General features: G+C 28.9%; 1 protein-coding gene across 1 annotated transcript; it reads right to left on the reverse strand.

Moving 5' to 3' along the window:
• Positions 1 to 97: 97 nt before the first annotated feature.
• shg (DE-cadherin) lies at positions 98 to 16484 on the reverse strand. Its single transcript, XM_076404975.1, has 10 exons — positions 15937 to 16484; positions 8173 to 8312; positions 7841 to 8116; positions 7595 to 7786; positions 6219 to 6421; positions 4071 to 6162; positions 3377 to 3818; positions 3169 to 3317; positions 2762 to 3107; positions 98 to 1937 (listed from the first exon to the last, which is right to left on the reverse strand). The coding sequence occupies exons 1-10, from the start codon at positions 16034 to 16036 to the stop codon at positions 1462 to 1464; spliced, it is 4416 nt and encodes a 1471-aa protein (XP_076261090.1). The 5' UTR covers positions 16037 to 16484; the 3' UTR covers positions 98 to 1461.
• Between the last annotated feature and the right edge of the window lie 755 nt (positions 16485 to 17239).

Consider the following 17239-nt stretch of genomic DNA (forward strand, 5'->3'; position numbering starts at 1 on the left):
CAAATACTAGCGCATCATCATTAGACTAAATAATTCTGTTATCATTTGGTCACAACAGTCGTAAAGAATTCAACAAAAAGGCTAAAAAACAATATGGTTTATTCTGAAAAATAACTTTATTGAAAAATATAATACATGTTAAATATGGCAGTGAATTTTCATATTTAGCTATTGTCTTCAAGGCACATACATATAATTTATGTAAGCAATTGTATAGTGATATTGTGACAAAATAAAGCATTCTATTTTTTATTATTTATTCATTAATTCAACGATAATATGTGTAAAATTTTCACACGTTTGGCTGCCAAATTAATCACAAAAATTGGATATAAAGGAATGTTATGTAACAAATTAACGGATAAATACCCTCTTAACTTAAAACATAAAATAATATATAATTAAAATACAAAAATGAATTTTTTATAGAAAGTTCTCTAAAATGTATAACTAACCTAAGATTATATCTAATGTATTTCTTTGCACAAATAATACAATCCATTACCATATACAATAAACTGAAAGATGTATGTATGTATATGTATATGTATATGTTTATGTATGTATGTATATATATATATATATATATATATATATATATATATATATATATAACATATCTATTAACTTTGGGAATTTATATTTCTACAACTGCCCTTAAATCAAAACATTACTAATAGATGTCATCAAGTAATTTATATGAAAAAATACAATAACATTTATAAATAAATTAAACTTAATTACTTTAAGCGATTCTTTTACTGGTAATACTATATAAAAATAACATATCTTATACAAAATGTCATATAATTACAACGATGGTTCAGTCAATTTTGATCTTTATGAAATATAAAATTGATAATATTGATATTGTCCTTTCTTCCAATCCTTGCAACATTACAAATCTAATATTCTCTCTTTCTTTCTTATAGATATCACATGAGGTTAATTAATTAATAGTGACGACTTCTTAATCGAATATTTTATAATCGTTCACACATCAGGCACTTCCACCACTATATAATTTGGTATAAAAATACCATACATTTTAGCACCAAAAATATTTGTCACAATCATAATTTGCTTTAAATTAATACACATAAGAGACCTTGTAAAAGGTAGTTTAAATATATATTTAAATGGCATGTTTAACGAATGACATTTGTATATTTTATGAATCAATTACAGTCTTAATTAAATGCAATCTGAGCAATTCAAAGAAACCTATGGAATGTTTGTTCTTGGGTTCATTAATTTTTAATATTCATATTAATTATCTGCATAATTTTGGCACAAAATAATCAGACGTAAATAAAGGGGCAAAAAAACCTTTGTATTGGCAAAATTTAGTTAAAAAAAATAATAAAAAATATATATACATAGACTAATGCAGTCTCACCTCAATTTAATTCTTTGGTCAGACAGAAAGTTAAGTACAATATATGTTCCAAAAATGTTAAATTAACACCAAGCTTCGTTGCCTCCATTTTGTGTATCATCATCGCTGCCATCATTATCGTACATATCAGCCAATTTACTAAACCGTTTACCAAAACTAAACAGATAGTTAAAATCAAGGTCGCCATCATCAGTACATGAGCCCAATGATGATAAAGATCCTATACTATTACTGTCACCCTCGTATGCGTAATGCCGTACATCATCATAAGGCAAATTTTCCGGATCTTTATCACAATTTTCCTTCTTATTATCCAAAAATATGTGTATTGGCGGCTCGGTGGTGTTGATATCAGAATTATCCTTACCTTGCAAAGGATCTTTGATAGTTTTGCTAAAAACAGACAAGTCGTAGTTAGCGTCGCATTCGCCGCCACCCTCATCTTCATAATTAATGATATTTTCTGTGGTATCATCAATATCTTTTTCGTTCAGATTATCTTGTTGTCGTCTGTGAACTACCACAGCTAACAGTAGAACTGAAAAGAAATAAACATGAATCTTAAAAAATTGAAATTAACCAATAACAAATATTCTTTGTAAAAATAATAAAAGTATTTTTGTATAAATTGTATAAGGTAGACTCGTTTTGAAAAGGCTATTAAAATTATATCTACGGATATTTTAAAATATTGTGCTTAATTCAACAGTGTACAACTTATGATTATTTATAGAATGCGGTTTCAGTAAAATAGCTGTCGTGGTTAATTTGACCGCTAATTTTGATCTTTCAGTCCAATTTTATATTGTATTGCCAACTTTCTGTGGATCGTTGGATCAATGCCGGTCCTTAAGATATCCTCATAAAAACAGTACAACTTCATCAAATCACAGATGTGTAATTGTAAATGAAAAGTTTTGAAATAACTATTTGTTCTATAAGTAACTATAGATGGCCAAACTATATACAAGAACAATCGATTATTTAGAAGCTGATCATCCTGTTAGAACCAGAGTTGATCCAAACCTAAATTGTCTAACGGCTGGCAATAAAGCATTCAGGATTTTGGTTTATACATCTTCTCCAAATAGTAAAATAATTAATTTCTTGAGGCGGAGGCTTGAGGATAATATATCGCCAATGCCGAAATAACATAATTCAAAAATAAATCAACAGATGGCCCACTCTAATAACTAATACAACTTTAAATATAAATGAATCATATATATGTAATCAACGACCATTCTGTTATTGTATAACTCAATTTAATTAATCACAATAATCAATATTGATGCATTGCGGTGGTAATTTTAGATAAAATTTGTATGTTCAGGAAATAAAATAAAACCTGGTGGTACTTACTGAATAATATTGCTATACAGGCTAATATGGCAACCAAAAAAGTTGAGTCTATCCCAAATGTAACAGCCTGTTGGAGAGCATAGTTACAATTGGGAAATGCATGTAATTGATCAGATGGTTCTCCCAAATTATAATATACACCATTATAGGTGAAATTTTTTATACAACCTCGGAAACCCACATCTGTTGGTGCGATACTATTCCAAAGAATTTTATTTTGTTCTAAAGTAAATGGTTTACTTTTGCCTCCAATTTGTAAGGGGCCGTTAATACTCAACAGACCTTGAGTGATACTAGTGACTTTAATACAATTGCTTTTACAATCATCAATTTCCATTTCAATAATCTAAAAGAATAAATAATGTGAATATGGCAACAATTATCAATTTATAACTGTTCAATCTTACTGTGTCTGTTTTGGTATAAATGTAAGAAATTCGAATTTTATGTGTAGCTCCATCATTTAACTTTTTAGCAATTTCAATATCTTTCGGTCCAAACCCATTATCAATTTTCAAAAGAGCACTACCACTATTTAGCTCCAATGATATATAATCTGTAAAAATAAACAGTCTTTATACTTTTCAAAAAAATCTATTTGATATTAATATTTACCCTTTGATAATTGAGCATGTCTGTAATTAAGTGGCCCTGCATAAAATATTAAACCGTCATCACTTGCTGGCGACACGGATAAAGTTATATGTGAACTGTTACAAGCATCCAATCCAGGGTACATAGCCCAACCATCACCATTAAAACCAATAGAAAGCCTTTCACAGTAGGGTCCTTCAAACTCAGACGGGCATATACAAACACCATTTGATTCCATTGTTCCACCATTGAAACATTCAACAGGAATTCTGTCAGCACAGTTACAATCGGCTTGAACATAGGCTTTAACACCAACGAACGATGTCTGATTCGTAAAAACTACTGCTGGATCATCGTATATGTTAAGCTTATTTGAACATGAATTTCCTAAGCCACAAATTGTTTCATTAAGGCATTCATTGATGCTAATTGTTACAAATCTAACATTTAGTTCTTTCTCAAGCTAAAACCAGAATATCAGACCATTAACTCTACTAGTAAAAATATAAACCTAGTTATACTGTTAACATATATATTAACTTAATGTTATATTTACCCCATGCCCAGCAAACAATATTCATAGGATATATATATATATATTATATATATATATATATATATATATATATATATATATATATATATATATATATATATATATATATATATATAAGAAAAAAGTATTAATATTTAAGAAACAAACAAGAAAACTTGCCTTTTCTTGATAATCCGTGAGCTTGTTATTTAGTTTTTCCGCTGCATAATATGGGGAACCATGGGCTGAAAACCGAACATCAACTAAAGAAGAGTTCGATGGAGATTGTAATACTGAAAAAACATCTACGTTCGCTATCGATGTGTTAACTATTTCGGATATATGTTTGTGTAGTAAATCTTTCTTGCTAACACCATTTGTTTTCTGAACGAAATCCTCCATAGTGATACCTTCAATACGAATTGAACCTGACTTGACAACAGCAACTTTAGGAATCCCTTTAACAGTAACTGCTACATTAGCCGAAACTGTATGTTTGGGTATAATTGGTTCATTCTCCTCAGTTACATTAAATTGAAGAGAATACTTTCCTTCTGGGATGTTGTTATACATGACTATCATGCCAGGATCATCACTAGACAACCTGAAGTAATCATAATTGTCTAATTGCACAAAAACTTTGTCTGGAAGATCCCAATCGTCTGGGTCATCCACAAAAACGCGACCAATTACAATGTCCTTATTTAATTTCTCATATTTATACACAAATATTTCGCTCTCTCCATCTTTAGCAGGATTGTCGTTACGATCGCCAATTATAACTCTTAAAATACTGACACTAGATTGTTGAGGATTCCCACTATCAGTTACGAGAATAGGAATATCATAATATTTTTGTTCTTCTCTGTCAAAACTAACCAAAGCATACAAATCACCATTTTCTATTTTAAATTTGTTCACGATATCATTTGATGCAATTTCAGATAGTTTGTATGTAAAAGGTGGGCCATTATCTGGACCATCATAGTCATCAGCACTTAAATGAGTAATAAACAATGAATTGCTAGTGACATCCTGATTTTCATACCAAACTACAATAGTAACATTTAAAAATGGTGCATTATCATTTATGTCATCCAGCAATATCATAATTTCTGTACCAGCTGTCATTGAACTGGAGTCATATGCATAAATATAAGCTTGCCTAGATGGGCTACCGAACGGTCTATCTCGGTCAAGCGGCTTAGTTAATTTAACACATCCATTTTTATCAACTTTCAAGAAGTTATCACTGACGCCATAAACAATTAGTTGATCGGCTTTACGATCTTTTATATCTGGATCGTAAGCTTTAACCGTAATAAGACAGTCTTTTGGTATTTTTTCCTCTTCTATTCGTATTTCTCTCTCGTGGTCTTCAAATACTGGTCTTTCATCATTAACATTTCCAATAAATATGGATACCATAGCTGTATCCTCGTATATACCATCAAAGGCACGAACCTTCAGAGTGTACTTTTCAATTTTCTCATAATCCAGCTTTTTATTAACTTTTATACGTCCTGTCGTATTTTCAATGGAGAACGCGTCATCTATATTACCATCGATAATACTATATGTTATAAGAGAAGCGCTATCTTTGTCTTTCGCCTGGACTTCACCTACATCTTTACCAATATCAGTATTTTCTAAAATATTGGAAAATTGAAACAAAGATTCGGTAAATTTCGGCGGGTTATCATTTCTATCTTCAATACTAATCTGGAAAGTTTGCACTGCTTCATTTGGTTTTCCATTGGATGTAAGAGAACTAGGAGAATTGTCATAGGCACGCACTTTTACGTGATACACACTAGTATTTTCTCTATCAAACTTAACACGTGATTTAATAACGCCTGAAGACTCATCTATCTCAAAAGATTCAGTATGAGAAAGAAGCTCATATCTGACTATGTTATTTGCACTGGTGCCATCTTTATCAATTGCTCTGACTACCATAGCTTGTACACCTGGAGCATCATTTTCCACAACACTGCCTTTAATAAGTTCAATGAAGTTCGGAAATTCATCATTTACGTCTTCTATTTTAATTGGAATATTAATTGATGTATCCATTAAATCTTTATTCTTAATACGCACGCTCAAGGTATATTCGGTAACGGTTTCATAATCCAAAGCACGAGCCAAACTTATATAGGCAGTGTTATCATTTTCTGAACTTGGTATTAGAACGAATGTTTGTTCTCGATTAGTTTGCATCGTCTTTCCTTTGATTAATTCAAAGGCTACCTCTTTATCATTTATACTAGATCTAAAAAATATTTTCAACATTAAATAACTAAAAATAAAATAAAAATAAAAACTTACTCAGCTACTATAGTAATTAAATGTTCTTGGTAATTGCTGTAATTTTCTTTTAGGATTATGTCACCTTCAGGTACACGACTTTTAATTCTAGGTGGTTGTTTGTCTGATCCTACTACTGTTATGGAAACATTTGCTTCCGTATCTAACGGTATCTGTCCATTATCACGAACATTAACTATCGTTGAAAATTTCGTATCACGTTTCTAAGAAAAACATATTTATTAGTAACATTTTATATCAAAAATTATAGTACATCCTAAATGTTGAATGAACGGACTTCTATATAGATTGGTACACAAAACGAATATTTGCATGGAAAGTATAAGATTTGGCTTGTGATAATGTTAAGTAATGTTTAATAAAATAATTCATATAAAATTCCAATAGAATATTTCAGTAATATAATTGCAATATGATCATGCATCTGAACTTTTCGTATTTCACATGTATATCATTCAACTAAATTATGAGAATATAAATATTTAGAATGAAATGTAAGTTTAGGTAATTTAATCTACAATATTAACATTTAATTTTTATAATCTAATATTAATATAATGCATGCCTACTACCACCTTTATGGTAGAGGGAGAGATAAATAATATGGGAGAAAGCTGAATAGTAACAAATGATATATTAAATAATATTAGGAGCTTGCATCTACTCTTGATCATTTTTTTATTTTAAAAAGACTATTACTGAGAAAAATGTGTACAATATATAATGATCAAGATATTCCACAGCTTTTTCCCATTTTTCTGGCAACATGGAAACATTGTGTCAAAAGAACGATGCTGGTTTGGCATAGTAGATCGACTTTTCATCTGTAGTCACAATACGTCACAGAAGTCTTTTTGCCTGGCAAGAAATGAAGATGAGTTGGTGGACTGTTTTTGGTCCTCCAGGCCGTTCTTTGTCAATGATATCAAAATCACCACTTTTAAATTGTTGAATTCAAAAACCGACCGAAAAAAATTGGGTAAGACGGAGTAGCATCACCGTAGTTTATAAGAGGATCTAATGGATTTCAGCTGCAGATTTCTTTAAACCAAATAACAAGAATGAATGTGGAAAATGCAATTTTAAGCGTTCCATATTACGTTTATACAGAATAATGCAATAATACTAAATGGAAAATTGTTATTTTATGTAGAGAATTGATTTCGCATAGACGCTTCGCATTTTTATCAATAGATAAGGCTGATCAAATTATATGCAAGCGCCTAAATAATATTTTGCCCTAACACTGACTCCGGTATGTGCCACAACCCAAGACGTAGAAAATTAATATTATAAGAATTTAGTGAATTATTGCGGAACATGACATTCAAAATCAAATTTCAAATATCGTATTATATAATGTCTCACATACTAACCGATAATAAAGATTGTTGTAAATAAACTACACCCGTATCGGCATCAATCCTAAAGTATTGTAGAAACTCTACCGAGCTATCGACAAAACTGTAAGTTAATTTCGAATTAACGCCATCATCAATATCGTAGGCAAATATTCTCATGACCTCACTGTTAGGTTTTAAATCTTCAGCTACTTGTGCAGAATAAACCTGGAAACGTATAGTTATATTAAGATCAGAACATTAATAAAATCAAAATATTACCTGCTGATCAAGTTGAGGAGCATTGTCATTTATATCAGTGACTGTTACTTTAAAGGAACATATATCAGATAACGGTGGCCTTCCATTATCAGTTGCTTGTACTGTTAAAAACATCTCCTTTTGTCTAAAAGGTTCATCTCTATCGAATGGCATTGTGGTACGGACAACACCAGTTTCATTATCAATAGAATAGTAATCCCTACCTCCTTCTCTTTTAACCAATTTATATGTGATAGTACCACCTGCCTCCAGTGAATCATTATCTTCGGCTTTAACCTAAATGTAATAAAATTATCTCTCTCTCTTTCTCATAAAATGTATGTGAAAATTACTTGAGTAACAAAAGTTCCAGCAACTTGTTCTTCTTTAACCGTAGTTTCACTACAGTTAACAAACATTGGTTTTTTGTTATCATCAGTTGTTTTGTTTTGTTGTATTTGAGATTTGCTTGAAGAATAGTCTGAAGAAGCATCTGTAAAAAAAATCTCGTGTTAATTATAAGTAGTATTTATTTCAGAGAAACAAATTAATAGTCAAATTTATTATATTACAATTTCTAGTGTATTAATATGGTATATGCTACGTGATACTGTACGCCACTATAACCAAATATATTAACGTCGAAACCATCTCAGTAGATTTTATACAAATACGAAAATATTTAATGCATACATTTTACCTATTGTAAATTATTATTTATTAATTCATATTTATAGTATTGGATAAAACAACTTAATAATAATTATTATTAGATATGCTTATTAAAGAATAACCTGGTCTGCTATGTTAGGTCTAAAAACTATTCTAAACCAAGCAAGTGCGAAATTCAGTGATAAAAAATTAAATGGACAAAACTAACAATCATCGAGTTATCCAGTGAAGATAACCAACGCAGATATAAGAAATGTTGTAATAAAATTTGCTCTCCGAATTTTGAGGCTAATCAACTAGCACATTTAAGGAATAAAGATTTTGTACATGAGCCAATGGAATATCATCAAAAACCAAGTCTACCAAGTATGATATTTTTATTGGAAAAACTTTGCAAATTAACTTTAGAAGAAGGTGGGAATATGGAGACACATACTAATTCATTCCCTGATTTCAAGAACAAACTTTTTGCCTTGAGAGACAAATTTAAGGACAGCTGTATTTGATGCTAGGTTATTAAGCGAGCAAAGAGCTAACTAAAGTCTACTTACTTTAGAGGTTGTTAAAATATTATTTATTAACTAACTGATGGATACACAATATATAGAAGGGACACCTTAACTTCAGAACGAAACAGATATTTTTGTAAAAAGATGGGTCACTTTAAAAGAAAATGCTCCTAATTTAAGGCATTTAAAAATAATAAGCAAAGGCAATACAGTCAGTAAAGAATTTAAAAAAAAATGAGGGATGTTTTACAATCATGTATGAGCTTCACAAAGGACCTCATAAGAGTAGAAAGAGTTTAATATAGCTAGCAGAAAAAGACAATATTCCAAAGTTCAAAGAAGTTAAGTATTCAGTTTCTACGGAAATGACAAGTTTGGGAATATATAACGTGTTGTTTGTTTCACAACTATAACTTAACTCTTAACATAAAGTTCGAACATCGGAGTACGGAAGGTATTAAACATTTTTTTGCGATATTATTTGAGAGAAAGCGAATATATATTCAATATAGATGAGATATTCTCCGTAACAAAACTGGGATGCTAAAAGAAGCTTAGATTGTTGGTCCAATATTTTTAATGAATATATAAAAGTGGAACCGTGAGGATATTGTAATTTTATCAATAAACAATAAGCGATGATAAATATTTTGACGAATTAGTTAAAAAAGAATCCCAGTAAGTATCTATTAGTACATTAGCACCAAAATCATTGAAAGAGGTAATTAAAATACAAATGCATTCTAGGCCTTGAATGACACCAATACCAACAAAATTACTAGGTCTGTAACTAGAAGACTACAAAGAAGTAAACAGGATGTACCATATGATTGGCTCGTTTTGTGCACGCGCCTTCAATAATCTACATCAAGTTGTCTTTATTATTTATGTTATGTATACACAAACTTATTAAACTCTTATAAATGTTTGTCAACATTTCATGGAATTCACACAAAAATAAAACTAGTTTTTTTATTGGTGATGGAAGAACTTAACATTATACCGAAGCTGAGATGACAAATTGAGTTTATGAAATATATTAATCCCACTAAGTATCTGTTAGTATACTATATATTACCGATACAAAATTGATTCCTAAACATAACTAAAATTAAAAATAGAAATAAAAATTATTATATATTTTAGATATGACAACATCAACAACATTACCAGGATAGGGTAATATTCAAAGCTCACATAATAACAGAGAATGTCAAATGTAACTAGTTATCTCATACCCTCGGAGTGAAATATATACGAGTACGTAAAGGCTACTAGATGAAAAATGTAAAATTAGAATGATGTGAAAAATGCAAGCGCAAAGGAAATTCATCATGAATATGTGGTACACTCACATCATTGTTGTTACTTCGATATTGAAATATACCATATTTGTCATAAACTTAATTTTGTTTCTTTCATTTTCATTAATGCATTCAACACCTCATTTAAATGCTTTATATCAATTTATATATGTTATCAATTATTTAGTGAAGAAAAAAGGTATATTAATAAATTTGAGCAATATAATAGGTATCTATTGATGCAAGTTTAATTTCATGTTGTGATAACTTTCAATTCTATTAATTCTTTTAAAATAATAGTAACAGTATTCGCATTGTGATTAATTGTTTTTCAAAAAGAAACCTTAGCAAAATGTATTTCTTAATGAAATATGGAGATGTAAACAATAGAAATATTAAACATAAGCAAACTAAATTGAAATCTTATTAATTCTGCTGAAGTGCGTCTGCGTTAACTAGCCAATCATATTTACATCTTGTGCGCTTCCCTGTAATCTGTATATATGTAATGCACGTAAGCGTATTCGCTAAGCATGCACGTGTTTTCTGCATTCAATGGGGCTAAATGTTACAGGTGGAGACAAAAAAGATATTTAAAACGAAGCAAACCCAGATTAGACAGAAAATAAGTAGATCGAGGTAAGTTAATTAAAGTAGCAAACAGTAGATTCAACAACCGTAGTAAATACAAGTACATATACAAAATATCATCTTGCTAAGTAACTTAATGGAAACCACGTTATTTTGTTCATCTGCTGTCCAACTGAAAATATGATTGCTGACATATTAAAAATCATTAAATACCGTAAAATTAATTAATAAAACAGCATGGTACAGTTGATCAGTAAAATTGCAATTTTTATCATAGTTGGTGTAAAGGGTGTGGGTTAAAGTAACGTTGTTAAAGTAAAGTGTTTTATTATTTTTGTTGTTATGTTAAGTGTCGTTTGATAGTCACCAATTACATCTTATAATTTTTAATTATTATATTTTTACAACTGGTTATTAATGACATTAATCTAACAGGTTATCGGGCTAAATAAGCGATTTAATATAACCCAGAATCTTAGTTATAGGTATTTTATTTATTTTGATTATGACATTACGTAAGATAAGAAGAAAAAAACATAGCATAATTTACATGAAATTGTTTTTAAATTACCTAGTTATTCCTACATATAAAATAGCCGTTAGACACATTGGAAGCATTTTAAACTTCATTCTATTACGCAAGTTTTAAACTGGAGTATTTAATATTATAAATAGGCTTATAAATATTTATAAATAGGCTCTGCAATATTATACTGTACCAACACATACTTTTCATATGCAGTAAAGTTCCTTAAAAGGAGATAACGATATTTCCCATAATTTTATATTTAATGTTAACCTCAGAACACATACTTTATATTGATAAATTGGTAAAATATATACATTTAATATAAATCAATTAAAAAAGGGAAAGCAAATGCATTATAAGCTAAACAAATGCGTCACATCATCGTTATCACATGATGCAGTGTAAACTAGAACGCATACACATTTTATTGGAATGTACTTAGTATTAGTAGAAATATATCAAATATTTATTTTATCCCAATGGGCACATTTAAAATATACATATTGTTCATATAAGAAAAATAAATACTTAATGTTTTCATCCAACGCTAATCTATACTTTCATTTCAATTTAAAATGTATAAAGTTAAGATTATTACAGTTCAGTGTATAAACAGAAATGAAAACAATAAGGTAACAATTAAGTTCTGAAGGATATACAAAAAAATTACATGTATTAAATAAGTAGTATTAAATCGAATGGAATCCATCTGTTACTGTTTGTTGGTTTGAAGATAGCTGTAGCTACTGGACTTCAATTGTTGCATGAAGCATATGGGGAACATGTTCTATCAGTAAATACATGATAATACTGGTTTTATCGTTTGAAAAATGACGATTTTGACAAGAGTGACCAATATTTAGTGAAACTTTGGAAACTCCGGCCACATAGAATATTCACGGCAAGAATATAATACTGTGCATCTCGTAGGATTAGCTCGAACTAATCTATGAAACTATCACTGGGAAATGTTGCATTTCAATGAAATATCTATCACTTATTCTGACCGATGACTCTTGGCACAGTAGTGTAAAACACTTAGAAAATACTACATTGTCCCAATTTTTATGAATAAAATTTTAAAATTTCAAACAAATCATAAATAGCATAAACATAATCATACAAAACAAAACTAAAACAACAAACGATAAACCTGAATAAAATATTTTTGGGCAGCTTTGTATATATTCAAATGATGCCTGACAAATACTTGATCTACCCTGGTAGTTCAATTTCAGCTCACAAGAAATTAGTCATCGTCAAAAAATGTTTTAAAGACAGCTCGGAACCAGCTTTTATTTTATTTTGCATATCAGAGCGAAATACCTCAAGGAGTCATTTCCGTTCTTAGTTAAGAAGTTTTATGTCTAAAACATTTTTAGGTGTACGAATATGTTGCTATGTTGCCAAAAGGTTATGCCACTGTAGAAAATATTATTTTTCTCCTCGGTATATATATTCTTGATTTATTATATTTTGTATGGAAATACAGAAAATCGTTGTTGACGAATTACGTAGAGGGCACCTGATGATTCATTCGTTAATCGAGGCGGACATGGTACACTTTTAGATACAAAGGCTTGCCCCTTGATTGGAAATTATGTAGTTTCTTAGTGTCTCTCAAAGGTATCTTGTTGACGTAATTTATAAACGAAAGTTAATGTCATCACCATTGTAGTACTTTGTATAACGTCGAGATAGTGACTATTACAATATTTTGTTGAATATTTGTATTTTATTTACCAAGAAATACATATATTTCTTACAATGTATTATTCAATATATTACTATAAATTAACACACCCTGCATAATGTAATGCACACTATATCCCATGAAAGGAAGTCACCAAATATCTCCAAGGCAGGATGAATACAGTAGTTTTATAGCAATTAAGTTTAATTTACCTGTCATTTAAATCTGTCAAAGACAGTGGGGTTTACTTTCAATATTTTAAATAATATATCGTATTTTTTTATTCTACAACCACAAAAAAACTTTTACCGCGGATTACAGTATTTTATGGGAGGTGAATATTTTATCACAGGTATAACAAGTCCTTGATAAATTTAACCTGGATTTGAACAGAAAAAATATATTTTTTATCACCTATGATAACAGTATTTGAACTATTTCTCAATATATAAACGGTATTAGATGAATATATAATTTTATCAGGTATCGTTTTAAAAATGCGTACACAATGCATGCATATATATAGCATGTTACAACAAATAGATACAGATGTATCATTAGTCATCACCTTTCTAACAAAAAAAATAGATACTGTAGTAAATGACTTCACTCAATTCTTATCAGAAAATAAATACTCGATAATATTCGATGATTAAAGCCATGTAAGAAATACAAAACATGAATGCACATTCAACTTATTTATTATACCAACATTACATACTGAAAGTGTGACACACATATCCCTATTTTAATATTCAGAAGTAATAATGTCGTTGCAAGAAAAAGTAGAAATATACATCACAACAATACATTTTATTACTATTACTAATTTATTACTTCCTAATTTTTAAATGTGCCTTCAGAACTAATTTTAGTTCGATGGGGTTTCACGGAATTGCTAATATGCGTCAACAAATATACTCATATTGTTACAAAACACATATTTCCACACACAAAAAAATAGATTAAAAAAAACCATGACTAATAGTTAATTTACTGTGAATGCATTGATTATGTTAAAGAAAAACATAGATAAAATTATAAACAATTATTACTCAAATAAAATCCCTATACAATTTGATAATTTAACAGTGATATCTCAACGTAAATTAACAAGAAAAATATGAACGTTTAGCGGATATGAATACTTAAGGTATATTTCTGGAAAATGTAACTATCTCTGAAAGCTGATGAGTCACAAAATGGAATTAGTAATATACATAATATAAATGTCAATCAATGTGTTTATTGTAGTACGTACCACCTACTGCAAGTTAATAGGCCACCTATTTCATTGAATGCACATATTAGAAAAAAAATATGGTACAAAAAACATAGGTAGTGACTCTAGAAATTTAAAATGTAAAAGGTTTAACAAAAATAAAAAGCAAATTTCAGAATATTTTCTTCATTACGGAATCAAAAAAAACATAAGAATTGTTTCCAAATGAAAATGTAGAATATGAAACATTAAACGCTAATTATATATCTACACTGCTGCTTTTGAGTTAATTTACGTCTATATGTAAAGATGCATTTGTCTTGACACATCACTAAACAACAGTTTTGTAACACATATCATAGCCTAAATCACTAAAGAAGCTTATTCCTGTTAAAATCCTCCGAACTATATATAGAAAACTAATTTTAAAACGGGTGCAAGAAGTCGGAATATTCCTAAGATTTATTTTTAATAATCCTTTGTGGAATGAATAGCAGGACCGTTATATTATTAGCACTGTGGATATGTATATAACAGACCGATATAGCTTTCCATTCCACAAATATATAAATTAAATGTGAAGAATATAATGTAGTATATTAAATAGATTTTACAGAGAGCGTTAACACCACCCATTACCTGATAAAACTATGAATCATATAAACTCCATGAATGTCTATATTATATAAAAATATCTAGTGATAACTGTACAGAAAAATATACTTAAACCCAAAAAGATTTCGAACAAAACCATCTTTATAATTATTTATTCTGTATTTATAACTCTCTAATGGTTTTTTTATATTAATAAAACTCAAATAACTACTTTTATAAATAAAAATCATAATAGACCGAAATTTTTTTTATTGTAAGCAATGGTATGACAATATTACCGTAATATTGTTATAATGTACAATTCGAAAATTGTATATGTTGCATGTTTTCGATATTTCATACTTATCTTATCTACTTATGATTAGGACCCTTGTAAATCAGACGTAGCAACAACCAATAACTGTTCAAATTATACACATTCCCTAGCAATAACACTTATATAAAATAAGTGTATGAGTTTATTAGCATATACTTCTAAACTTATATTTTATTAATTAAATGAAAGAAACAACTAACACCAATAGACTAAATATTTTTTAACCAACAATACAAAATGAGGGTGTGGGATTTTTGTCAAATATAAAATATGACAGTGTCTTAAACTAAAGAACGTACAAACCCTAAAATGTCAAGGTTTGAAATCTATTGTTAAGTTCATCTAAAACAATAATTTTGAAAGCAAATAGCAACAATTAAATAATATGCTATAAAATAGATTTCTTTTTAATCGGTCGTAATATTTGTGTTTTTTAAGTGATAATTCATCGTTAACGATGTTTAAATAATTAAAATAGAAGTTGCCTAATGATGTTGATTAGATAAAATTTATCGCATTTTAAAATCTATCAGATACAGATAAAACTGAATGTTAAAAATTGTTATATGAATAGCTCAACATAACTTTTAAATTATACGGCAATAACAAACAAGATCAACTAACAGTAAAACTAAGTGGAAAGTTTGAATTGATAATTTTACTTACCTTCGCCATCAGAAAGACTTAAATGTTGTGATGCACTTCGTTTAGAATAAATCGTCAATAAAATTAACAAAAATACACCAAAGTATCTGCCCATCTTCATAGTGAAATATAGATTTCAAAAACAGATTTATATGAACAAAACTGTTTACATCTTCAATACAAAATAATAATTAAGTAAACGGTTTCCTAACCCAATAACCGTTTAAAACAATTCAATTAAAGAAACAAATGCTGATTGGGTTATTCTTCATACTTCATCTAAGTCATCAGAGTTCAAAAGGCACAAAGAACTGTTGGAATACCTTTACTTTCAGTTTCGGGATACTAGTTACCAACATTAGAATTTCAAACACAACCGAGTAAACTATATAACTTTAAAATTAAAATGTTCGTTAACTACACTGTAAATAAACAGTCTATGTTTAAAAAAACCATCCCGAAATCACAAAAACATTAATAACGGAAATTTAACTAAACGAGTACAGCAACTTTTATGGCTGATACAGGAAAAAATAGCTACAAAGTGAGTAGAGGCAAGGAGTGGCTATGCGACGGCGCACAGGTAATGGCGTTTCCTGTTGCCAAATTTAAACATTTGGTTCACAAATAAATTTTAATATTATTTCTATTTTTACATTACTTTTGCAAAATATAACTGACATAACAGAAATATATCATTACAAGTATTTTGATTTTATGTATCAATCAACTAAAACATGCGTAATTTCGAAAAATTTTGAAAGATACGATTTGGCAATATTGTATCTAAACAATTTTATATGACTCAGAAGATGAATCAGGAGATGTTTTATTTAATGTTGAATGAAATTTCATTTCTTTTATATAATAGAATGATTATTCCAAAGGTGGATTTTATATAGAATTTGTATACATAAGGGTAATATAATATAGCAGAACCTAATAATGTTTGTAAATGTAAATACAAAATTACCTTATAGTAATGTTAAATGCATTTATATAAATATTCTATAAAGGCAATTAAATGTTTAAGACGACGCGTTAAGTTATGCATTTATGATAATAATTTATACAAAACAAAATATCACCACATAAAGAAATAACTTTTACTCTAGATTTCCTAATTAACATATGAATCCAAGCCTTTCTGTGATTCTAAATATCGCTCTAAAGATAAAAACTTTAATTTATATCATAAAATAATACTCTTTTGTTTTATTAAGCTCAATATATTTATTAGATAGATATTTAAGGTTACACTATCGTTTTTGGTCACTGTTTTAACAAATGATTCAACTGAGAAACATCTAACGCTTCAATGAAA

The sequence above is a fragment of the Rhynchophorus ferrugineus genome, unplaced genomic scaffold (genome assembly GCF_030347505.1).
Source record: "Rhynchophorus ferrugineus isolate W39M unplaced genomic scaffold, kcgeb_rfMv2 rfM5, whole genome shotgun sequence".
NCBI classification, from domain to species: Eukaryota; Metazoa; Arthropoda; class Insecta; order Coleoptera; family Curculionidae; genus Rhynchophorus; species Rhynchophorus ferrugineus.